Source organism: Moschus berezovskii, chromosome 11 (genome assembly GCF_049115385.1).
Source record: "Moschus berezovskii isolate FMDL1 chromosome 11, NW_MosBer_1.0, whole genome shotgun sequence".
NCBI classification, from domain to species: Eukaryota; Metazoa; Chordata; class Mammalia; order Artiodactyla; family Moschidae; genus Moschus; species Moschus berezovskii.
Genome location: NC_142470.1, coordinates 76,180,630 through 76,206,579, shown reverse-complemented (window position 1 = coordinate 76,206,579; position 25,950 = coordinate 76,180,630). Strand labels below are relative to the sequence as shown.

Here is a 25,950-nt window from a genome sequence, read left to right as displayed (position 1 = left end):
AAAGCTCAGTTGCTGGCACATATTGGCTCTTAATATTTGTTGATGAATGAGAATGTTGCCTTATTTTTCTAACTTGAGTGTTCTGTTTTGTTTCTTTAGGAGACTCTGTCCCTCAATTTAATGACTTAGACTTCACCTATCTTGTCTTACCTTTGATGGATTAAAACTAACCACATTAAGAAAAAAAACCAAACCTATATCCACTAAGGTTTTATGAGAGAACACAGAAAATATGCCTGACTATATCATGTCAAACATTGTGGTTACACTGTAGAAATTAGCAATATCAATGCAGAATTATCCATGCAGTCCCTGGCATTAAGATGTAGCTAATGTCAAATCAAAGTAGCTAAGCAAGATGGATGATAATAAAGGAGAGACTTGGGAGAAGCTGTTTATGAGTTGTTCTCAGAACTACCTAAATAAAAAAGAATACTCTCACATTGTCATATATTATACATCAAATGCACAGTCACCAATATTTGATAATTACCTAAATATATCAACACACTTAGAGTTGTAAAAACTTCTCCCATCCTTGGGGGTGCTGCACGCTGTTATATTATTTAAGAAGCTTTACAAAGGAACAACTTAATATAGATTGCTGGTAAATAAGTTGCAGCCCAAGACTGATGATTATTAACTTTCCTCTTTGTCCAACATATGCTCTTGCATTTTGGGGACCCATCATATATATTGACATAAAATTAATATTTTTTATAAGAGCTGGGAAATTGATTACAAAGACTCTCTTATCTGCAGTATACTCAACTGGGTTCCAGCAATATTGTCAGTTCTGCACACCATTTCATGTGGTTTCTATCCTTGTAGCACAAAAATTAGGTAATTACTTTTTTATGTTTTCATATGTTTACAAATTCTAAAAACAATAATGACTTTCAGGTTAGGCACCACTAGCAGTTAAGTCGGAGAAGGCAATGGCAAGCCACTGCAGGACTCTTGCCTAGAAAATCCCATGGACAGAGGAGCCTGGTAGGCTGCAGTCCATGGGGTCGCTACTAGTCAGACACGACTGAGCGACTTCATGCATTGGAGAAGGAAATGGCAACGCACTCCAGTGTTCTTGCCTGGAGAATCCCAGGGACAGGGGAGCCTGGTGGCCTGCCGTCTGTGTGGTCGCACAGAGTCGGACACGACTGAAGTGACCTAGCAGCAGCAGCAGCAGCAGGCCTTATCTCCAAATATAGTCACACCAGGGACTAGGATTTCACCTTATGAATTGGGAGAGCACAGTTCAATCTATAGCAGTCCATTATAGTTTTTGCACTTTAAAATGTTCATTTATAAGTATGAGAAAAATATCCACAAATAGCATTCTGAAGAAAGTTAAATTTTCTTCTCACATACTGAGAAGAAAATCTGTTGGTTAGGGACAGCTCTGTTTTATGTTTATGACAATTACATTTTTGCTATAATACATAAAATATAATCATTTTCCACAATAACATAATTGTTCTATTGGCAAACTTGCTTCAGAATATTACTTATGACTTGCTTCTATCAAGTCCACTATATGTAAAATTTAAATGCATAAGTGAATTTCAGGGAGACTTTGAAGATGCATGTTACATATAAAATTACATTAATTTTATGCAGGAAGGGCTAACCATATCATTTTAATTGGAATTGTACAACTATCTGTCTATCTGTCTATATCCAGAGCATATTTGCACAGATAAAGTATGTCAAAATGTGCCCTGAAATTCATAAATTACACCACCCACCGTGGTGAAGAATTTGGTATAAATACATCAGCGTTTAAGAAAAATGATTTTCATAAATTCCAGGTTAAAAAGTTACAAATTTAATACTTGTGATATGTTAAAAAAAATAACATGATACAGTTTTTCAAACTGTTACCCATAGTGTCTTAAAAATGGCATTTGAATTAGAAAAAATAGAGCTAATCGATTTATAAGTAAGTTGAGATGTATTTAAAATTGACAGTTATGAGTGCCTTGTACTCTATCCTGCCATTTAGTAGATGTTATCTAATAAATAGTGACAGTATCATAGAGACAAAAGATTCACATAGGCCTGAATATGAATTCTGTGTCTACCAGTTGATTTGCTCTATGATCCTGGACTCCTCACTTAACTTTTATAAGTCTCAATTTCTTTACTCACAAAATGTTTGTCAATTTTTAAAAAGCCATAGAGTAGATTAATCTTTTTAAAATCTGTTTAAAGTGCCTAAGATTGTGCTTTGCACATAGGAGGTACTGGATATATGTTAGTTCCCTTTTTACTCTCTATTACTGTCATGGTATAAATGAAAACATTTAGGTCATCCACCATCATCACATATACAAGTTCAGACCACCTATGGCCATAGAAATAGATACAACTACCTGGAAGGTATAGATCCTGTTGACAAAAAATCAGTTGATCTACGAAGTGGAAAGCTTTACTTGAGCCAAATTTGAGGATTATAACCCTGGAAAAACATCTCAGAAAGCTCTGAGAACTGTTTGGCCTGTTAGAAGTCAAATAGTTACATAAGCTTTTTGAGACAGAGGGCTGTATGTTAAGTGTCGTATTATTAACAGTTTACATACTTCAGATCTAAGAAGCCCCTCATAAAGTCAAAAAGGAAAGCTGTCTCTTAAGGAATTGTCTTGCTGGTGCTAGGAGAAGGTTGCTCTTTCTGGTTGAGCAGGCATGTGTGCTGATGGGGGAGGTTTGGTCAATGCACAGTGCAGATACACAGAACATAGTAGTGAGGAGAGAGGAGGCCAAAAGGCAAAGAAACATTTAAATATTTCTTGCCATCAAATATGAATTTTATTTCACAGTTTCCCCTTGTTGATCATTAATCATTCAATAGAAAGCATTAAGTGATTGAATATTTGGCCCTTGAAGCCAGGGTGGCTGCTTACCAGTGCTGGGGTCTGTCATGATCCTCAATGCTAGGCCTCAGTTGCCTGGTTCTCTCTTTTTTTTGGGTGGGGGGAGGTTATACTAGCAGAATGTTCAGCAAGGATTGACAACCAATTCTAGTTTGTCGAATAAAGGACTTTTAAGCCAGTTCTCCTAGCATGTGCATTGGGTATGCCCATTATTCTACAGTGAATTATAGATATGATCTTTAGTTTCAGGTTGTTTAGACATTCATTATCTTAGTACAAGCAGATGAAACTGTGAAAGGCAAATATATATATATATATTTGTATGTATGTATATGTATGTTCTACAAACTAATTAAATTGATAGTAGGGGCAACATCATCGTCATTAAAGATTAAGCCAAATTCTTCTGAACAAAACCATTTTTCTAGTACTTCTCCTAAACTGGGAAGTGGATTTTTCAGAGCAGAAATTTGACACTTCATTGGTCATGAGTTAACAAATTGTGTGGCCAAACTGTCATACCATTGGAAAACTGATAGGAGTGCTCACATTACAGATTACCCTAAGGTGACCTTGAGCCCAAGAGAAACCAATTACATATCTTACTCATCAACCTGGGAAGGGCTAGGGTCACAGACTTGTTCCATAAATCCACTGGATCTGGTCAGGAGCTATGTAATATTCAAAATCTAATGAAAAGGAGTATTTATGGCCAGGTTCAAAACAAGCATCATCAATTGGCCAGGATCACTTTTAGTGATACTGGTGGTAACATTAGCTTGCATAATGTTAAAGGATTTTTCTTTTAAAATAAAATATCTAAGGACCATCCAGGTAGAGTCTTAGAGAGGAAAAATCCACCAAGGCAACTGGACATAGGTGATTGGCCACAAACCCAGCAATTAGACTGATTTTTGAAACTTTCATATGATTGAGCCCAAGAAATCCATTTAGCTTATACACAAAAATGTGAGAAATTGTCAAAATAATCAGTATGCAGGCCTGCTAAGACATCTTGGGTCACCTGTCTAGTTTAGATATGGTTGTCTGAAAGTTCTGGTCTTAGTTGAAGTCAGAAATAGGAATTGTGGTTCATTCAGGAGAGGCTGATATGTTCCCTCTCAATTTTCTTTACCTGATGCCTCTTCCAGAATGCATTATCTCTTGGTTGCAGGTCATGGCACATCTGATCTTCATCCAAAATTAGATTACTGTGATAAACCTCAGAAACATATTTCCAATATTCTGGGAGGTGGGTCATAGAGGACGCTGCTGTGATTTATGTCAGAGAGTGTGTTGCCTATGTTTTCCTCTAGGAGTTTTACAGTTTCTGGTCTTACGTTTAGATCTTTAATCCATTTTGAGTTTATTTTTGTGTATGGTATTAGAAAGTGTTCTAGTTTCATACTTTTACAAGTGGTTGACCAGCTTTCCCAGCACCACTTGTTAAAGAGATTGTCTTTTCTCCATTGTATATTCTTACCTCCTTTTTTGAAGATAAGGTGTCCATAGGTGCATGGATTTATCTCTGGGCTTTCTATTTTGTTCCATTGATCTATATTTCTGTCTTTGTGCCAGTACCATACTGTCTTGATGACTATGGCTTTGTAGTAGAGCCTGAAGTCCGGCAGGTTGATTCCCCCAGTTCCATTCGTCTTTCTCAAGATTGCTTTGGCTATTCGAGGTTTTTTTGTATTTCCATACAAATTGTGAAATTATTTGTTCTAGTTCTATGAAAAATACCGTTTGTAGCTTGATAGGGATTGCATTGAATCTAGATTGCTTTGGGTAGTATACTCATTTTCACTATATTGTTTCTTCTAATCCATGAACACGGTATATTTCTCCATTTATTTGTATCCTCTTTGATTTCTTTCACCAGTGTTTTATAATTTTCTATATATAGGTCGTTTCTTTAGGTAAATATATTCCTAAGTATTTTAGTCTTTTCATTGCAATGGTGAATGAAATTGTTTCCTTATTTCTTTTTCTGTTTTCTCATTGTTAGTGTATAGGAATGCAAGGGATTTGTGTGTGTTGATTTTATATCCTGCAACTTTACTATATTCATTGATTAGCTCTAGTAATTTTCTGGTGGAGTCTTTAGGATTTTCTATGTAGAAGATCATGTCATCTGCAAACAGTGAGAGTTTTACTTCTTCTTTTCCAATCTGGATTCCTTTTATTTATTTTTCTGCTCTGATTGCTATGGTCAAAACTTTCAAAACTATGCTGAATAGTAGTGGTGAGAGTGGGCAACCTTGTCTTATTCTTGACTTTAGGGGGAATGCTTTCAATTATTCACCATTGAGGATAATGTTTGAGTGGGTTTTTCATATATAGCTTTTATTATGTTGAGGTATGTTCTTTCTATTCCTGCTTTCTGGAGGGTTTTTATCATAAATGGATGTTGAATTTTGTCAAAGGCTTTCTCTGCATCTATTGTGATAATCATATGATTTTTATTTTTCAATTTGTTAATGTGGTGTATTACATTGATTGATTTGTGGATACTGAAGAATCCTTGCATCCCTGGGATAAAGTCCACTTGGTCATGATGTATGATCTTTTTAATATGTTGTTGGATTCTGTTTGCTAGAATTTTGTTAAGGATTTTTGCATCTATGTTCAGCAGTGATATTGGCCTGTAATTTTCTTTTTTTGTGGCATCTTTGTCAGGCTTTGGGATTAGGGTGATGGTGGCCTCATAGAATGAGTTTGGAAGTTTACCTTCCTCTGCAGTTTTCTGGAAGAGTTTGAGTAGGATTGGTGTTAGCTCTTTTCTAAATTTTTGGTAGAATTCAGCTGTGAAGCCATCTGGTCCTGGACTTTTGTTTGTTGGAAGATTTCTGATTACAGTTTCAATTTCCGTGCTTGTGATGGGTTGTTAAGATATTCTGTTTCTTCCTGATTCAGTTTTGAAAAGTTGTACTTTTCTAAGAATTTGTCCATTTCTTTCAAGTTATCCATTTTATTGCCATATAATTGCTGATAGCAGTCTCTTATGATCCTTTGTATTTCCGTGTTGTCTGTCGTGATCTCTCCATTTTCATTTCTAATTTTGTTGATTTGATTCTTTCCCCTTTGTTTCTTGATGAGTCTGGCTAATTGTCAATTTTATTTATCTTCTCAAAGAATCAGCTTATGGCTTTTTTGATTTTTGCTATGGTCTCTTTTGTTTCTTTTGCATTTATTTCTGCCCTAATTTTTAAGATTTCTTTCCTTCTACTAACCCTGGGGTTCTTCATTTATTCCTTTTCTAGTTGCTTTAGATGTGGAGTTAGGTTATTTAGTTGACTTTTTTTCTTGTTTCTTGAGGTAAGCCTATATTGCTAAGAACCTTCTCCTTAGCACTGCTTTTACAATGTCCCATAGGTTTTGGGTTGTTGTGTTTTCATTTTTATTCGTTTCTACGCATATTTTGATTTCTTCTGTGATTTGTTGGTTTTCAGCAGTGTGTTGTTCAGCCTCCATATGTTGGAAATTTTAGTATTTTTTTCTCCATAATTGACATCTAATGTTACTGCATTGTGGTCAGAAAAGATGCTTGGAATGATTTCAATTTTTTTGCATTTACCAAGGCTAGACTTATGGCCCAGGATGTGATCTATCCTGGAGAAGTTTCCCTGTTCACTTGAGAAAAAGGTGAAATTCATTGTTTTTTGGTGAAATGTCCTATAGATATCAATTAGGTCTAACTGGTCTATTGTATCATTTAAGATTTAAAAAAATAAAAATAAATTTTTAAAAATTAAAAAAAAAGATAATAGTAAAAAATATAATAGGGCTTTCTCTGGAGCTGTTGCGGACTGTGTGGGGTCGGTTCATTTTCAGATTGTTCTTTGATCTGGTTTATACTTCTCAAGGTCTATAGGCCCCTTCCTATGTAGTCGGTGCTTACTACAGGGTTTTAATCTGTTGCACCTGTCACTTCCAAAGCAGTTCCCTCTGTTTATTTTAGCTTCTTGTGTTTGCTGGTCTCTTCAGTTTCTAATTTCCGCCCTGACACAAGGGGGCGGTGGTGGTCACTTTTTTAGACTTGTTCAGTAGTGCTGTGGGGAGGGAGGAACGCTGAAAACAAATATCACTGGCGTTTTAGGGGAGTGCTCACAGTATCTCGGCCACACTGGGTTTGCCCCTGCTCACGGCCTCTGTGCTTTCCCAGTCTGCACTACTCAGACTCTAGGTTGCTCTGCCGGGAACTGTCTGAGGTGGGCCCTAGGTTGCATGCACTTCCCAGGTCTAAGCCTCTCAGGTTCAGGTTTTTGGGTACTCCGCAAAGGTGCAGACTTGGTTGGGCCTGCATTTTGTGCCTTTCCCAGGTCCGAGCAGCTCAGGTGACCAGGGGGCGAGTGCAGTTGCCCTCAGTTGGAGGCTGCGTCTTATCCCCTCCCCTGTCCCAGCCACTCGGTTTTCTGGGTGTACAGTGAGCACGCATGCTGTGTGTCTCTTCTGGGGAGCTGATCTCTGGCTGCAACCCTCCTGGCGAATATTGACCGTCCAGAATACCAAGAAGTCTTGGTTAGCAACAAAGCCTGCTTGCAGTTTGGTAATGGATGCCTCTCTGAGGCTGCGATTGCCCCCGTCCAGCTCTGGCTGCCCCTGCCTGCCTGTCTCCCATGGGGGATGGGCTGGTCCGCAGCCAGCTAGCTCTGCTCAGTCCTTTGTTCTGTGAGTGGGCCTAGGGGTGTCTTAGGTTAGGGCTTTTAGCTTTTTTGTGGGATAGCTATCCCACAGTCTGGGTTGCTATCTCAAGTTAGTTCTCTCAGATTGCCCTCGGGGCATTCAGGCCCTGTCCTTGCCCTAAGCAATGCACCCTGCGCCTCCCTGTCCAGTCCCCACTTGCTAGTGGCAAATGTGAGCCTCTGCGCTGCTTCTCCGCTGGGAGTTGCCATTAGGCATGTAATCTGTGGGTTTATTATTTTTCTTCCCGGTTATGTTGCCCTATGAGATTCCAAGGCTTGCCACAGACCCGCCCATGAGAGTGTTTCCTGGTGTTTGGAAACCTCTCTTTTTTAAGACTCCCTTCCAGGAACAGATTTCCATCCCTACCTCTTTTGTCTCTCTTTTTATCTTTTATATTTTTTCCTACCTTCTTTTGAAGACAGTGGGCTGCCTTTCTGGGTGCTTGATGTCCTCTGCCAGCATTTAGAAGTTGTTTTGTGGAATTTTCTCAGTGTTCCAATGTTCTTTTGATGAATTTGTGGGAGAGAAAGTGGTCTCCCCGTCTTATTCCTCCGCCATCTTAGGACCGCCCCTATGAATCTTCTTGAAGATGAAGCATTTTGCAAAAAGCATCAGAGTACAATGATAACTTCATAAATGACAAAAGACTTAAAAAGTCAAGGTTAAAGACTGATTATAATGTGACCGAAAAGAAACTTGGTTACTGCTGTGACATACAATAATGTGAAATAATTACTAAAATTAGACTGATGCCATTTACCACGATATACCAGGGACTAGGAGTTCATATAATTTATAGAATACATACTGTTGTAACTATACCATACAATCTAAGAAGTTTTACTATCACTTATTTGATAATTCTTCCCATGTAATTTAACATACCAAATAAGCTGAGATGGAAAGAATACAAGTATTTTGAGGTGTTCTAAGTACTCTTTGGAAAACCTCAAAGTTAGCTAGAGGTCAAATGAACTTAATGTAGAATTTGATATTTAGGAAGTTTATCAAAAATATCAAAACGTTGTAGAAGACTTGATCAAGTAGAATCACAAGTCACTGTGAAATAGTACCCATTCACTTAAGCCAACGGAGAAGGCAATGGCAAGCCACTCCAGTACTCTTGCCTAGAAAATCCCATGGATGGAGGATCCTGGTAGGCTGCAGTCCATGGGGTCGCTAAGGGTCGGACACGACTGAGCGACTTCACTTTCACACATTGGAGAAGGAAATGGCAGCCCACTCCAGTGTTCTTGCCTGGAGAATCCCAGGGATGGGGGAGCCTGGTGGGCTTCCGTCTATGGGGTCATACAGAGTTGGACACGACTGAAGTGACTAAGCAGCAGCAGCAGCAGCAGCACTTAAGCCAATGACAATAAAAGATCTCAATGACAAATACAGATCATTTAGAGGCAAGGAGATCCAGCCAGCCCATCCTAAAGGAAATCAGTCCTGAATAGTCATTGGAAGGACTGATGCTGCTGAAACTCCAATACTTTGGCCACTTGATGCAAAGAACTGACTCATTAGAAAACACCCTGATGCTGGGCAAGATTGAATGTGGGGGGAGAAGGGGAAGACAGAGGATGAGATGGTTGTATGGTATCACTGACTCGATGGACTTGAGTTTGAGTAAGCTCCGGGAGTTGGTTATGGACAGGAAGCCTGGTGTGCTTCAGTCCATGGGGTTGCAAAGAGTCGGACACGACTGAGCGACTGAACTAAACTGAACTTAGAAGTGGGTAAAGTAAGTAAAGATTCCGCCTGAGATGCGGGAGACCTGGGTTTGATCCCTGGATTGGGAAGATCCCCTAAAGAAGGGAAAGGCCACCCACTCCAGTATTCTGTCCTAGAGAATTCTATGGACTGTATAGTCTACGGGGCTGCAAAGAGTTGGACAGAACTGAGTGTCTTTCACTTTAGAAGTGGGACCACGTGAGGCTGTAGGCAAAACTCTTTAGATCAGATCATAGGCCTCACTGAGGGCTGTATGAATCAATTTCTGAAGTTCAGGGAGGATACTCAAAAGTGTTTGTAATTGGATTACCAAAATGGAAGGCCACCAGTCTGGCTAAACTGACCTTAGCTCTTTTTTTCTTTTTGGCAGGGGCTCTCTTCTCTAAGCTTAATGAGGGAAAGTAAAATATTCCATATATGTGAATGAGTATGTTAGTCCTTTTATATCATTGAGGTGGCCACCCAATTCTTTGAGGAAAAAAACAACTCTCCTTGTTTTTATAGATCTAGTCTTAAAGGACCAGAGGTGTGGCTCTAGAGATAATCCAAAGCCCAATTCTTTTACTACTCTCCAAACATCTCCTACTCATCTTAGGAGGCTTGTGAGTATTGAGGAAAAATATTTTTCTGGACTTAAGGTAACAAAATCTTACTGGGAGGAACCTGCCTCTCTTTTCTTATGCCTCTGAGATGCAAACATTCTACTTGATCTTCTCCAGGAAACCTTATCTCCATCTTTTTAAAATGTAAATTTCAGGAAAGTGGGTAGTCAATTTGGAACTTGACACTTAAGATTTTTGTCTTTGAGGTCTTTTCCATAAATGTTAATAAAAAGGGTTTAGCCATCTAAAGAAGTGACTTTGATTTGTTCCATCTGCCAGAAACCTAACCTGAATTAAATCTCCTTTGGAACTTATGGGTTTTCTATTGTTTTACTTGATTCAGAGCTGAAATCTTGGAATGGGAACTATGAGGCTCTGTGGTTGTTTATGTTTGTGCAAATCTGTATGTATATTGCAGAGATGTGTGGCATTGTCACAGTTAATCTGTAAAAGAGCTCTAGTTAATTGGCTTAAAGGAAATTAAGTACTTATATAAATACTCTGAAATATTAAAAACTTGCCAAAATGAACTTCAGGATCACATGATCTGGGAAATATTCAATATTAAGTTAACATCTGGTATTAAAGTTAACTTGCGTTTGTTGGTTTGATTAATACAAACATGTCTTTAGAGCCTTCAACAGTCCTTCCAATGAACACCCAGGATTGATCTCCTTTAGGATGGGCTGGCTGGATCTCCTTGCAGTCCAAGGGACTCTCAAGAGTCTTCTCCAACACCACAGTTCAAAGCATCAATTCTTCAGCACTTAGCTTTCTTTATAGTCCAACTCTCACATCCATACTGGAAAAACCACAGCTTTGGCTAGATGGACCTTTGTTGGCAAAGTAATGACTTTGATTTTTAATGTGCTGTCTAAGTTGGTCATAACTTTCTTCCAAGGAACATGCGTCTTTTCATTTCATGGCTACAGTCACCATGTGCAGTGATTTTGAAGCCACAAAAAATAAAGTCTGTCACTGTTTCCATTGTTTCCACATCTATTTGCCATGAATTGATGGGACCAGATGCCCTGATCTTAAGTTTTCTGAGTGTTGAGCTTTAAGCCAGTTTTTTCACTCTCCTCTTTCACTTTCATCAAGAGGCTCTTTAGTTCTTCTTAGCTTTCTGCCATAAGGGTGGTGTCATCTACATATCTGAAGTTATTGATATTTCTCCTGGCAATCTTGCTTCCAGCTTGTGCTTGTTCCAGCCCAGCATTTCGCATGATGTACTCTGTATATAAGTTAAATAAGCAGGGTGACAATATACAGCCTTGACATACTCATTTCCTGATTTGGAACCAGTCTGTTGTTCCATGTCCAGTTGTAACTGTTGCTTCCTGACCTGCATACAGGTTTCTCAAGAGGCAGGTCAGGTGGTCTGGTATTCCCATCTCTTTAAGAATTTTCCACAGTTTGTTGTAATCCACACAGTCAAAGTCTTTGGCATAGTCAATAAAGCAAAAGTGGATGTTTTTCTGGAATTCTCTCTCACTTTTTCGATGATCCAACGGATGTAGGCAATTTGATCTCTGGTCCCTCTGCCTTTTCTAAATCCAGCTTGAACTTCTGGAATTTCACATTTCATACACTATTGAAGCCTGGCTTGGAGAATTTTGAACATTACTTTGCTTTGAGCGTGTTGAGATGAGTGTAATTGTGTGGTAGTTTGAGCATTCTTTGGCATTGCCTTTCTTTGGGATTGGAATGAAAACTGACCTTTTCCAGTCCTGTGGCCACTGCTGAGTTTTCTAAATTTCCTGGTATATTGAGTGAAGCACTTTCACAGCATCATCTTTTAGGATTTGAAATAGCTCACCTGGAATTCCATCACCACCACTAGCTTTATTCTTAGTGATGCTTCCTAAGGCCCACTTGACTTCAAATTTCAGGATGTCAGTCTCTAGGTGAGTGATCACTCCATTGTGATTATCTGGGTCATGAAGATCTTTTTTGTATAGTTCTTCTGTGTATTCTTGCCACCTCTTCTTAATATCTTCTGCTTCTGTTAGGTCCATACCATTTCTGTCCTTTATTGTGTCCATCTGTGCATGAAATGTACCCTTGGTATCTCTAATTTTCTTGATGAGATCTCTAGTCTATCCCATTCTATTGTCTTCCTCTATTTCTTTGCATTGAAGAAGGCTTCCTTCGCTGAGGAAGGCTTTCTTATCTCTCCTTGCTATTTTTTGAAACTCTGCATTCAGATGGGTATATCTTTTGTTTTCTCCTTTGCCCTTCGCTTCTCTTTTCACAGAAATTTGTAAGGCCTCCTCAGACAACCATTTTGCCTTTTTTGCATTTCTTTTTCTCAGAGATGGTCTGTGATCATTGCCTCCTGGACAATGTCATGAACATCCATCCATAGTTCTTCAGGCACTCTATCAGATCTAATCCCTTGAATCCATTTGTCACTTCCACTGTATAATCATAAGGGATTTGATTTATGTCATACCAGAATGGTCTAGTGGTTTTCCTACTTTCTTCAATTTAAGTCTGAATTTCATAATAAAGAGTTCATGATCTGAGCCACAGTCAGTTCCTGGTCTTGTTTTTGCTCACTATATACAGCTTCTCCATCTTTGGCTGCAAAGAATATAATCTATCAGATTTCAGTATTGACCATCTGGTGATGTCCATGTGTAGATTCTCCTCTTGTGTTGTTGGAAGAAGGTGTTTGCTAAGACCAGTGCATTCTCTTGGCAAAACTCTATTAGCCTTAGCCCTGCTTTACTCTTTACTCCAAGGCCAAATTTGCCTGTTGCTCCAGGTACTTTTTGACTTCCTACTTTTGCATTCCAGTCCCCTATAATGAAAAGGACATTTTTGGGGGGTTTTAGTTCTAGAAGTTCTTGTAGGTCTTCATAGAACTGTTCAACTTCAGCTTCTTCAGCATTACTGGTGAGGGCATAGACTGAATTACTTTGATATTGAATGGATTGTCTTGGAAACTAATAGAAATCATTCTTTCATTTTTGAGATTGCATCCAAGTACTGCATTTTGGACTCATCTGTTAACTATGATGGCTACTCCATTTCTTCTAAGGGATTCTTGCCCACAGTAGTAGATATAATGTTCATCTGAGTTAACTTCACCTGTTCCAGTCCATTTTAGTTCTCTGATTCCTAAAATGTCGATATTCACTTTTGCCATCTCCTCTTTGAACACTTCCAATTTGCCTTGATTCATGGACCTAACTTTCCAGGGCCTATGCAATATTGCTCTTTACAGGATCAGACCTTGCTTCCATCACTGGTCACATCCACAACTGGGTCTTGTTTTTGCTTTGATTCCTTCTCTTCATTATTTCTGGTGTTATTTCTCCAGTGAGTGATCTCCAGTAGTATATTGGGCACCTACCAATCTGGGGAGTTCCATTTTTCAGTGCTCTATCTTTTTGCCTTTTCATACTCTTCTCAAGGCAAGAATACTGAAGCGGTTTGCCATTCCTTTCTCCAGTGGACCACATTTTGTCAGAACTCTACCATGATCCGTCCATTTTGGATGGCCCTATCCACCATGGCTCATAGTTTCAATGAGTTAGACAAGGCTGTGGTCCATGTAATCAGATTGGTTAGTTTTCTGTGATTGTGGGTTTCAGTCTGTCTGCCCTCTGATGGAGAAGGATAAGAGGCTTATGGGAGAGACTGACTGAGGGGGAAACTGGGTCTTGTTCTGATGGGCAGGGCCATGCTCAGTAAATCTTCAGTCCAATTATCTGTTGATGGGTGGGGCTGTGTTGTCTCCCTGTTATTTACCTGGGGCCAAACTTCACTGGTGGCTCAGATGGTAAAGCATCTGCCTATAATGTGGGAGACCTGGTTTCATCCCTGGGTTGGGAAGAGCCCCTGGAAACGGAAATGGCAACTCACTCCAGAAATCTTGCCTCGAAAATTCCCATGGATGGTGGATCCTGGTAAGCTACAGTCCATGAGGTCGCAAAGAGCTAGACATGACTGAACGACTTCACTTTCACTTTTCACTTTCAAACTATGGTGGAGGTAATGAAGGTAATGGCAACCTCCTTCAAAAGGTCACATGCACGCACTGCTACACTCAGTGCCTCCAACTCTGCAGCAGGCCACTGCCAACGCACGCCCGATGCACACCTCTGCCGGAGACTCCTGGACACTCACGGGCAAGTCTGGGTCAGTCTCTTGTGGGATCACTGATCCTTTTTCCTGGGTCCTGCTGCACACAAGTTTCTGTTTATGTCCTCCAAGAGTTTCTCCAAGGTTTCTCCCTATGACAGCCAGCTTCTGTTGTGCCTCCCCATCTGAGCAGTACTTACTTAATGGTCGTAGTGGGTCTTCCCCTTATAGAACCACTGGGTGTCATGAGGATTAATTCTTAGGCACTTCTATCAGGTTATGAAATAACCTTATTCCATAAGGTTATTCCTGAGAATACCTTGTGTCCAGAAGGAGCAAAATGTCCCTTTATTCTTTCAGTTCAGTCACTCAGGTCCAGATCTTTGCGACCCCATGGACTGCAGCATGCCAGGCTTCCCTGTCCATCACCAACTCACAAAGCTTACTCAAACTCATGTCCATTGAGTCAGTGACACCATCCAAACATCTCATCCTCTGTCATCCCCTTCTTCTCCCGCCTTCAATCTTTCCCAGTATCAGGGTCTTTTCAGATGAGTCAGTTTTTCGCATCAGGTGGCCAAAGTATTGGAGTTTCAGCTTTAGCATCAGTCCTTCCAATGAATACTCAGGACTGATTTCCTTAGGATGGACTGGTTGGATCTCCTTGCTTTATTCTTTGGATCTAAATAAATCAGTCTTCCATTTCACTAGCAAAAGTTTTGTTCAGATCATATATCAACTAATTTTTTCTTTTATTTAAGACAAATTTAACATAAGTTTGGCCTCCTGTGTTTCCCTGGGCTTCTTGCCCAGATCCCTTAGTTCCTGCCTAGGAAATGCACCAGTGCCCCTTAAGACTGTTAAGTATTAAGTGAAAACCAGCTCAAATAAAAATTTTAGGATCATCACCCAAAATTGAGATTTGAATATCAGAAGAACTCACAGGAACATCTGAGGAGTACCAAAAAGCTGGTGGGGCTTACTGGGCCCAGGCTGATACCAAGCGCCAATTTCAGGCAGACTCCACGTGTCTTCTGGCCAGAGTGTCGGATACCCTGCCAGCGATACCAAGCATATGTCAACAAAAATTAATCAATCTAAGGAAGAAACGGAAAAAAAAATTTTGAGCCAAATTTGAGGGTTATAACACATGATGAGCATCTCAGAAAACTGAGAACTGTTCTACCTATTAGAAGTCAAGGCAGAATTATATAAGTTATTTGAGACAGAGGTCTACACATTAAATGGCATATTATTGACAATTTACATTCTCCAGATCTCAGCAGCCCTTTACAAGTCAAGAAGCAATATTATCCTTTAAGGAATTGTCTTATCGAAGCTAGGATAATGTTGTTCTTCATTGTTAAGCAGGTATTTTTGCTGATGGGTGAGGTTTGGTCAATGCATAATGCAGGCACATAAAACTGCGTGGAGAGAGGAGGTCAAAAGACAGAGAAAACTTTATGTTCAAGTTTTTCTTGCCTTGCCAAAAAAAAAAAATGAGTTTTATTTCAAAGTCCCTTTTAAAATCTGCCAATGACAGCTATTTCGGTCTCAGCACCTTCCCAGTTAGTCACCATTTCTTAATGTGAGCCTGTTATTCTCAGTAACTGGCCTTCAAGGAGAAAAGTGGAATCAAAAGAGTAAAGAACTGTCAAGAAGAGTCTCAAAGCTTAATTGTTCTCTTCCTGGTCTAGATCATGCTGATTAATACATCTCTAAATACACAGTTACAGCCCTGGTGATATATGTGAACAGGTGGGTTCCTGAAGGCACTGCAGACTCATTAGCCCCAGTGATGTTTAAGTCCAAGAGAGGAAAGGAGGTTGTATTTGTTTCAGAACAAATGAAACTTTCCCTCAAATCATACCTTGTCTAAACTGTTAAGGTTTTGGAAGAGAAAGAAAACTTAGTAAGTTTAATTTTGCATTGTGGAAAGGGAAGGATCAAGTTGAACCGTTTGAAAATACACATTTTATATATTTATCGAGCTTCTGTTATATAATAAACACTATAGTAGGCACTGGAAAGAAAGTGCTGAAAAAATGGCCATGGTCTTCAGTCCTTATCCAACTCACAGTCTATAGGGATGACATACTTTTAAGTATCTCCTGATGCCAGCACAAAGCTCATTTGACTATTAGAAGTGTTTCCTGCTGCTTTCCCAAATGTAAAACTCATATTTTCTCATATCCGTCCATATGGCACCCAGCCTAGCTCACCTCAAATCCATTATCCCCTTCTCACACTTATTCCTTTTGTGTGTGTACTGGGGAGGTTGGTTTGAGGGGTGGGGAAGTATTTCAGAATCATCATTGTTTGGGCTCAAACCAAGGTGAATCATCACATTCTCTGAAAGTGAAGTTCCTGAAAGTCTGGCTTCCATCAACCATCAGTTGGCCAATCTGGATTTTTCTCTTGAGAAAAAGAGTTAGTCAGCAGGTATTTGGGGATCATTTCTGTTTTAATCTTATGAAGATAAAAGTTAAGTCCCCTATGAATGTGCTCTTTTTCAACTCTGAATGACATACTTTTATTTCAGAGATCCTTAAGTTAAACTTAATTTAGTGTTTGGATCCACCTATAGGAGCAAACTGATGAATTTAAATAAACTGTCTTGCTGGAAAATGAACTATAACTATGGTGTACCCTTCCTTCTTCTATGCCCAAATATCCTGATCTTTATGAGAAGCTTCTCTTGGCATTATCTGGCTAGAGATTTCTATCAACTTCATATGGTTTCGTTGAAACTCAAGCCTCAAGAACATATTTTCTTCCTTCTGACAGCCTATGGCCTCTGAAGTGCATCCCTCCAATGGTAAAACATTAGCCTGAGAGGATGGCCATGTTAAATGAGGTCTTGTAACAGATAGGATCTAGGGAGAAGTGGGTGAATAAGAATAATGAGTTTATTAAATGGCAGAGACCAGGTATTAAGCATTCCCTGTATGCCTTATTTACACACATACATGTAATCCCTACACCATCACCATAAGGCAGCTACTACTATGAGCACATTTTACAAAACAGCCATAGAGAAGTTAAAAATTATATCTAAGATCACATAGCTAGGATGTAGCTGTATGATTTTCAGTTCAGGCAGCAAAACTGCTCATAATCACTACACTATAGGAAAAAAAGTCTTACTCTGTGACTTAGAAATAAGACTAATTCACTCAGTACTGCTGCTGCTGCTGAGTCACTTCAGTCGTGTCCGACTCTGTGTGACCCCTTAGACGGAAGCCCACCAGGCTCCCCCGTCCCTGGGATTCTCCAGGCAAGAACACTGGAGTGGGTTGCCATTTCCTTCTCCAATGTGTGAAAGTGAAAAGTGAAAGTGAAGTCGCTCAGTCGTGTCCGACCCTTAGCGACCCCATGGACTGCAGCCTACCAGGCTCCTCCATCCGTGGGATTTTCTAGGCAAGAGTACTGGAGTGGCTTGCCATTGCCTTCTCCGTCACTCAGTACTAGTAGGTTTAAAATCCTCCTTATCCTTCAGTTCAGTTCATTTCAGTCGCTCAGTCATGTCTGACTCTTTGCGACCCCATGAATCACAGCACTCCAGGCCTCCCTGTCCATCACCAACTCCTGGAGTTCACTCAAACTCACTTCCATCGAGTCGGTGATGCCATCCAGCCATCTCATTCTCTGTCGTCCCCTTCTCGTTACTTGCAAAAGAAAGATCGGCTTTTAGTAAAAGTTTTCAGCTGTTGAGTTTGTATTGGGAACCCTTTGCCAACCACGTTCCGTACAGACAGATTTAATAATATTTGAAAAACATAACTGAAAAGCGATTTCAATGTAGGATGTTTAAAAATCTCAAAACCAATAATAATTTTAAAAACCAGTTAAAAAATGGGCAAACTATTTGAACAGATTGTTCAGACACACAGATGGCCAACAAGCACAGAAAGATTCTCAATATCATAAGTCATTAGGAAAATGCAAACACAGTGCTTTCCCATTACATGTTTGCTGAATGCTTAAAAATTAAATAGTCTGTTTATACCAAGTGTTGGTGAGAATAGGGAGGAACTGAAACCCTCAAATACTGGTGTTTTTTTTAAATGGTAGAAACATTGTAGAAAATAACTTGGCAGTTTCTCGAACACCTACCAAATGAAGTAGGCATTCTACTCCTTGGTATTTGCATAAAAGAAAATAAATCATATGCCCACTTAAAGACCTGAACACAAACATTCATATCCAATTTATTTCTAATAGCCAGAATCTGGAAATTACATGTTCAATGATATTTGTATGGCCAATAAACAAAAAACATGAAATACTAATACATTCAACATGGATGAATCTCTCAAAATAATTGAGTAAAAGAAGCTAGACATGAAAGATTACATAATTTATGATTCCAATTATATAAAACTCTAGACAATGCAAACTTAATCTATCACGAAAGAAAGCAGAGCAATAGATACTTAGGAGAAAGGTGACAGGGAGGGTTAGGACCCAGGAACTTCAGATATATTAGAAACTTCAGGGAACAACAGAGCTGTTCACTATCTTGATTGTAGTTGCTTTAAAAAAAAAAAAAAACTTACCAAGTTACGCATTTTAATATGTGAAGATTATTGTATGTAAGATATGCCACAATAATAAAGCTGTCAAAGAAAGAGAAAAACATAGCGGTTGAGAAACACAAAGATTTCTCTGAAATTTTCACTAATGGTCGTGTGCATTAGTATTTCTGGGGATATTTAATGTGTATCTTGTGGGACTCTGTAGTACTCAAAAATTCTAATTCTAGTGTAAAAACTTTGATGGACTTGGAGAAATGTTTTTGCCTGCAGGGAAGTCTCCCCTTTGTCCTTCAAATCTACCAAGTGGTTTGGCTGCTTTTCCTGATACAAATTTTAATTAGGCCTGCTGGTACCTGTGGGAGGTAATATCTGGTGATCTTCCTGAGAAATAATCTCATGATGGAACCATTTGATCTAACAGTTCCCCAGGAGATGTACATCTGGATCATTTCAGGATACTATTGAAAATTGTCAATCATCTCAGAATGCCAGAGAAATGTGTTTTCCTAGCATATAGAAAAAGGAGACTCCTGTTATTATCAGTAAGATCTCTTGCTTGCTTCACCTTGAATCTGAACCCCTGATTGCAGATACTTATTTTAATTCTCCTTAATGCCTGTGATTAACTTTCATGAGTCATTTGTTCCTGTTATTGATGACAACAACAATAAAGTTACATATTTTGAAGCCCTGATGAGTGTCCAGTTAACAAACTCTTTCTACCAGGGAATGTTCAAAACTCAATAAAGAACAACCCCCCCAAAAAAATAAACTAAACTACCAGGGGATAACAAAATTTAATAATGTCACCCCTTTTGGATTTTCAACTATAGAATTTCAATATCTAGAGTGAACCTAAACATTCACAACCATTTTTTCTCCACATTATAGAACAGATTAGTGGTAAAGAATCCGCCTGCCAGGCAGAAGACACAGGTTTGATCCCTGAGTCAGAAAGATCCCCTGGAGAAGGAAATGGCAACCCACTGCAGTATTTTTGTCTGGGAAATCCCATGCACAGAGGAGCCTGGTGGGCTACAGTCCATGGGGTAGCAAAGAGTCAGACATGACTTAGCAACTAAGCAGCAGCAGCCACAGAAAGGCCATCAGAATGAACATTGTGGGAGGATGAAGTGGAGAAATGAGCCTGAGTAGTATGACATGCACCAAGTATGAGGTTGGGAAATACAAAACTAGATATGCCAGTTTGGCTAAAGTTAGGGATTTGTGCAAGGAAGTAAGTTTGGAAAGAGAAATAGAAATTGTCTATGAATGTAAAGCTTAAAAATATAATTTCAAGTCTATGTTTACTTATTGGCCTTATTTACCTTTCAATACTGTATAACTGGTTCAGTGAATAGAAATATTTTCCATTGTTCAGCACTATGTGTATTCTGCTTTGGTAGGACAAGAAGTCCTATTGTTGACTTTCCTTGTGGTCCAGTGGCTAAAATTCCACATTCCCAATGCAGGAGACCCAGGTCATTTGTAGATCCCATATGCTACAACTAGACAGTGAACTAGATCCTGCATGCTGCAATTAAGATAGAAGATGCTGTATGTCACAGCTAAGGCCTGGTGCAAACAAAAAATATTATTATTATTTTTTTTTAAAAAGAAGGCCTATTGCTAAGCGTACCCATGTGGGGAAGGGGTGATAAATGGTCAGGCCAGCACAGGGACTGTGCTCCACATGGTCTTTCTCTTGCTGGGTACTAAATCACTTCAGTCATGTCTGACTCTCTGTGACCTAATGTACTGTAGCCCTCCAGGTTCCTCTGTCTGTGGGATTCTTAAGGCAAGAATACTGGAATGGGTTTCCATGACCCTCTCTGGGGGATCTTCCCGCCCCAAGGATCAAACCTGTGTCTCTTACATCTCCTGCATTGGCAGGCGGATTCTTTACCACTAATGCCACCTGGGAAGCCCATCTGTTTCTAGTGACACAGCTAAGACTACAGAAGGTCAATTTGGCAGTTTCAGAATAGCCTTTCCCAGAATAAGCCTCATACACGAGGCCAGTTCCTGAATAAAAGCAGACTACTTCTAGTGTCTGAGAATGGAATCTCAAGCAATCCCCTGGTAAGGAAGCTGCCCTCACAAGTTATTGAAATGAATTATGCCCTTTGATGTATCATGGCTGCTACACCCAGAAGCAAAAGCATGTCAGTTATTAAGGAACAGAGTCTGTTGCTAAAGTGTGTTTAGGTCCTCAGAGTGATAGACTGGGCCCTGTGATATCTAAGTTGTGCATCATGCCATGTCAGTGCAGGTACGTCTGCTCTGGAGAGGCGTGTTCCTCTTAGATCCCACTAGGGTTCCACCCTTGTGGCCTTAATTCCCATTATCAGGTTCTTATTCTTCAGTCCTGATGCTACAATTTACCTCAATAGGCTGATTGGTTCCTTCCTCCTTTCCCGCTTCCGTGCCCCACTCTCTCTTTCTTTTCCAATAACCTTCAAATATTTGCTCTAATACATTCTCACAGGGCATACTGTACAGTCTCATAGTGATTCTTTGTCTGACTCTCTGGAATGTGAGACCACAAGAGCGCAGGTCACCCCTCACCCCAACTCTGTGTCACCAGTGTATCAAACCACTGGATGGTCTGCTTAGCAATCATGACAAGAAATGAAGGAAATCATCAAACTATGTGGCTTGTTCTGTAGAGATAACCCAAGAAGAGAGTAAATGAAGTAAAAGAAATTAGAGGACTGAAACACTAAACAAGCAAAAACTGCAACGCGATAGACAACAGAAACAGGATCTCTATACCTGTGTTGTAGGTGTCACTCCTTCCTACAAAAGCAAAAAGCCAGACACATTGTATGTTTCATCTCTCCTTACTGACTACATGCAATGGAAAGAGAGAGAGCATGTTTACCCCATCTGGATTTACCGACCTCTGACTGGTGTGGTTATTGTAGTGCATTTGAAGGAACTGTATCCACTTGTGACATTAAATTCCAAGGCCAATCCAGTAGAGCTCTGGACAATACCTTATTGTGTCTGATAAATGTTAAACATGTGCTTTCCATTTTAGCCCAAGCATATTTAGTCCATTGGTTACAAAACTTGGTTTTCTTCTGTTCTTATGATTAGAACCTCCAGAGTAATCACAGTCCTTGCTTAGCCCATTCCTCTGCTCACTACACCACCTTTTTTCAGATATAAATTGATTTCTAAGGCGCTGTCAGTTTCACGTGGCTCTGCAGTCAAATAGAACCAGCACTGTTTAATGAAAAAGCTACAACTGCTACGATTTTGGACATAGGTATGCTTGTTTCCTCACCGGTCTCCTTTCCTTCACATATTAGCATGATATCCACACTTTTCATATATCTTTGTTCTTGATATCCTCCTAGCAACTAACATTCTACTTTCTTAATTTTTGCTTTGTTTTATTTCTATTTCCCAGTGGAAAATCCCATCTGGCATTATAGTCAGTGACAGAGAAAGTGCTAATTAGCAAATGAATGCAATTAGTAGTTACCTCAAATGTTTTTCAGGTAACTTCTGTTTCTGACATGTACTCACAACAGTGTAAGTCAGCATTTTTCATTTAACACAATATGAATTCAACAAAACAGTAAAACGTTGGAGAAAAAAAATAAACATGCATCAGAACAAGTCAACATGAGTGTCAGAGGAGTGGAGAATGGAAGTCTTGTCTCAATCTTAGATGATGCCTACTTGTCCTTCTTGACCAGTCAACAATGGCCCCTTCTGAGTCTCCTCATTTGTCAGGTAAGAAAATGACCCAGACAGGAGAAATGATTTCCATCAAGAGCAATGCTCCATCAAGAGCAGTGCTATAATTCTTATTTTGTATTGGCTGACTCATCTGGATATAGTGGTTCTGAAATCATGTGTATTCTATATTTTCCAACAAATTTTACCTCTTCGGTCTCTGTATTTCACCAGCATTAACAAAGTCTCAGCATACTACAAGTGCTCAAAATTTATTAGAATTGTGGTGAAAGATTGATTCTTCTCTCCTCCTCATACCACTCATCTTTCTGGGGGGAAAATGACAAAGTGCTCTCCTTTGGATTCTGTTCCCCTCCCTGCTCCTCACATGGTTACAGTGAGGACCAAATATCAGAATGTGCCACCATTCTGGACCAGTGACCCTGGACAGGTCTGTCAGATGCCCTTCCAGAGACTTTTTTTGCATTGAAACTAAGGGGAGAGGTGAACACCCTGGGGACAGAGCTGGAGGGATATGAGCCCATGAATAGTAGGCAGTGTTGGTTCTTGGGTGAGAAAGTCAGATATGGAGAGTAGAATTTTTAATCAAAGAAAGGCAAAATAAGGACTGGAAAATGGGCAAAATATTCAGTGAATGCCAAGAATTCTTTCATACCATCTTTTTTAACACTTGTAAGAAATCGTATGAGTAAGGCCACCATATGAGCTAGCTTACTTTTATGAGCTAGCCTACAAGCTCACCATATGAGCTGGCCTACATGTTACTTTTGTGATCATGAGGAAAAACTATCTTTCCCTCCAAGCAGAGAAAGACTTGTGCTGTGCGTCCTGATAAGTATAGGGCCACAGTCACCTGTAAGCAGTTCCCTGCACAGAGTACAGTCTACACAAGTACGTGGTGACTATGAATAGAATTAGGAATGTGAAATCCATTTTATGGATGGCAAACTTGAGGTTCCCATATGTTAGGTAAAATTGTTTTTAATACAGGAAATTTTTTTTTTGAAATGCCCTGGTATCCACAGCTAGCAGGTAACAGTCAGGATTCACACCAATGTTTCCACAAAGGCTGGTGCATTTCTCATCTACCTGTTTACTTGCATTCTCTTATTATCATGCTTGATTTCTCCCTCCAGCTTGCTCCAGCTTCTTTGACTCTCTTTCTGTAGGTATACATATACATCGACTTTCAATTTCACCCCTGTTCTTCCACTGGTCCAAACTATAGACACAATCAGACTGCTTGTGTTAAAACAGAGAAGACCATTTTTTGCACTCAATCCAGTGTCGAGTGCTAGCACATGCTTTAAACTAAGCAGACAGAAATCATTAAAACTATAATATGTTACTGGTAACAAGCAAAAGTTAGTAATGCTTCTTCTACCCTTAGTCTTTCTAACATTTCCATTTGTAAACAGAGTAAAGATAGGGCCAGCAAGGGTAGCAAAGAAAAGTCCTTTCCAAAGTAATGAGAAAGCATGCCACCAAAGAGCTTCAAACACCAGTTTGTACAGGACTAGGAGTTTCCAGTTTCTGCCATAATGACTCTAAATGCAATAGCAACATAAGGCACTACATCTGTTGGTGAGTTACACATACCTGGTTAAATTAGATTTGCTTGGGAGAGGTATTCATTCTTTTAAGTTGGTGGGACAAATTTCATGCATTGAAACAATTATTTACTGAATACTCGATGGACATGAGTTTGAGTGAACTCCGGGAGTTGGTGATGGACAGGGAGGCCTGGCGTGCTGTGGTTCATGGGGTCGCAAAGAGTCGGACACGACTGAGCGACTGAACTGAACTGAACTGAACTGAACTGAGAGGCCTAGAAGAAACACAGTTTCTAAAGCAGCTGCATCTAATTGAAAGTATAGCTAGTGAAAAGTCATGGACCAAGGGTCTTTGGTACTGTTCTGTGCTATATTCATATTGTGAAAAGAGAATAGAGTGAGCCAGCTTCTGCCCTCCAGCAGTTTATAATCAAAGCATAAAGCAGTGCCTCCTTTTCAGGAGGACCGGAGCACTAGTCACATTTTCAGGAGAGAATGAAGTCCAGCAGTAAAAAGGCAGCTATCCAGTTACCAAATTGAGAAAAGAAGTGGAAACTTCATTTTAGTAATAGGACAAAAAATTCAGACTTTTAAACTGTGAGGGATAAATGTAGTGAAGGGCAGTTTGATGAATTTGGGTAAGATCCAGTCCACTTCTCAGAACAAAAAGGAGTTGCAAGAGTATAGAAGTGAGGAATAGGCAACCAGACTGGTAATTCCAAATGAACAAAGACCTGAATTCAAGGAGTTTTCATTCCCTGGAGAAGCCAGACATATATACAATTAATTGCACCGTGAAATGGAAACATATCATTGTTTCTGAAAAGGCAATGCAGATATTTTCATTTCTGGGTTTTTAAAAAATATAGATTCTGATTCAATAGGTTGGAGATGGTGCCAAGAGCCTGCATTTGTACTCATCCCAGCTAATGTGGATGCTGACATTCTATGGACCACAGGTTAACTAGTAATAAAGGAAATAAGAAAGTACTATGGAAATATACAGTAAGCAACATGAAAGGGGAAGCCTTCTCAGAAGATGGTACCCCTGAGCTGGGCTCTAAAATATGCAGACCAAGAAGAGTTGGGTTTTGTAGTAATGTCCAGTCTGGTGAGCAAAAACTAGATTTCATTCATTCAACCAGTATTTATGGAGATCCGCAGCATTCCATGCCAAAATACTTATTAGAAACTTTCATATCAATTTAATCACAAGTAAAACCAAACAATGGCAGCAGCCACGATGAGAAATGAAAGGTCACGACTAGTCTATTTCAGAATATCAGACTTTAAAAGGCTAGTCGTGCTTCACCTTTGACAATTTAAACTGTGTTCCAGTTTTTGAAATATGAGTTTTTTTAAGGTTAGTCTCAAATTTCATGTACACTTCTCTGAAAGGGCAAGCCAAGGGGATCATGTGTTCATTCTGTTGGGCTTGCTTTTGTTAGCCTATTATGGAAGGCAAATTAAGGCCAAAGACCTTGTTTCCATTGACTCAAGCACTAAATGACCTGTTTCAAGAAGAGAGTAAACAGCAGTCATGGAGATAGCCATTAACTGTGCAGCAGGTGTTAACACCTGTAGCTATTAAATTCCAGCCAAGATAATCACCTTGCTCTCAAGGCATCTGGCTCATGTCAAGCACTGTCTGCCATGATGGAAACTGTTTGGCAATATTAAGTCATGGCTTTCCCTCACATGCTGCAGCAAGAGATGGAGAGATTTGGATGCCAGGGAACCACTGTGGTCAACAGTGCAGAGAGTTAAACACACCTCTGGGTACTCTGGCAGCCAAGCATGGAACACAGCACCTGGACAGCAGGAGACTGAGCCAGAGAACATCGGCTTGCAGTAGGCACTGTCTGCCAAGGGCTGCATCTAGAATTGGCTGGAGCAGCACTGTCTGAGGGGAAAAGATAAGACCTTCTCAGATAGGAAGCCACTACATCAACAGACATCTCTACTAGACTTAGCTCTAAACAACTGGACTCTGCAACTGATTGATTTATTATTATTTAGGGTTTAAGGTGTGTGTGTGTATATGTGCCCATATGTGGGTGAGCACTCATGATGTACATATGGAAACTCCTCCCTGCAACAAACACTAAGTTCTTCCTGGCTGTAATCACTACAAATAGGTTACCATACACTGGAGACTAGC

General features: G+C 39.7%; 1 protein-coding gene across 1 annotated transcript in view; it reads right to left on the bottom strand.

The window, feature by feature from the left end:
- LOC148776205 (tRNA-uridine aminocarboxypropyltransferase 2-like) overlaps positions 1 to 25,747 on the bottom strand; it is a 46,328-nt gene extending 20,581 nt beyond the window's left edge. The window contains exons 1-2 of the mRNA XM_088841788.1: positions 25,573 to 25,747; positions 14,931 to 15,042 (exon numbers count right to left, since the gene is read on the bottom strand). Of these exons, the coding sequence (XP_088697914.1) occupies positions 14,931 to 15,042; positions 25,573 to 25,747 (287 nt within the window). The remainder of the gene's footprint in view (positions 1 to 14,930; positions 15,043 to 25,572) is intronic.
- Positions 25,748 to 25,950: the final 203 nt, after the last annotated feature.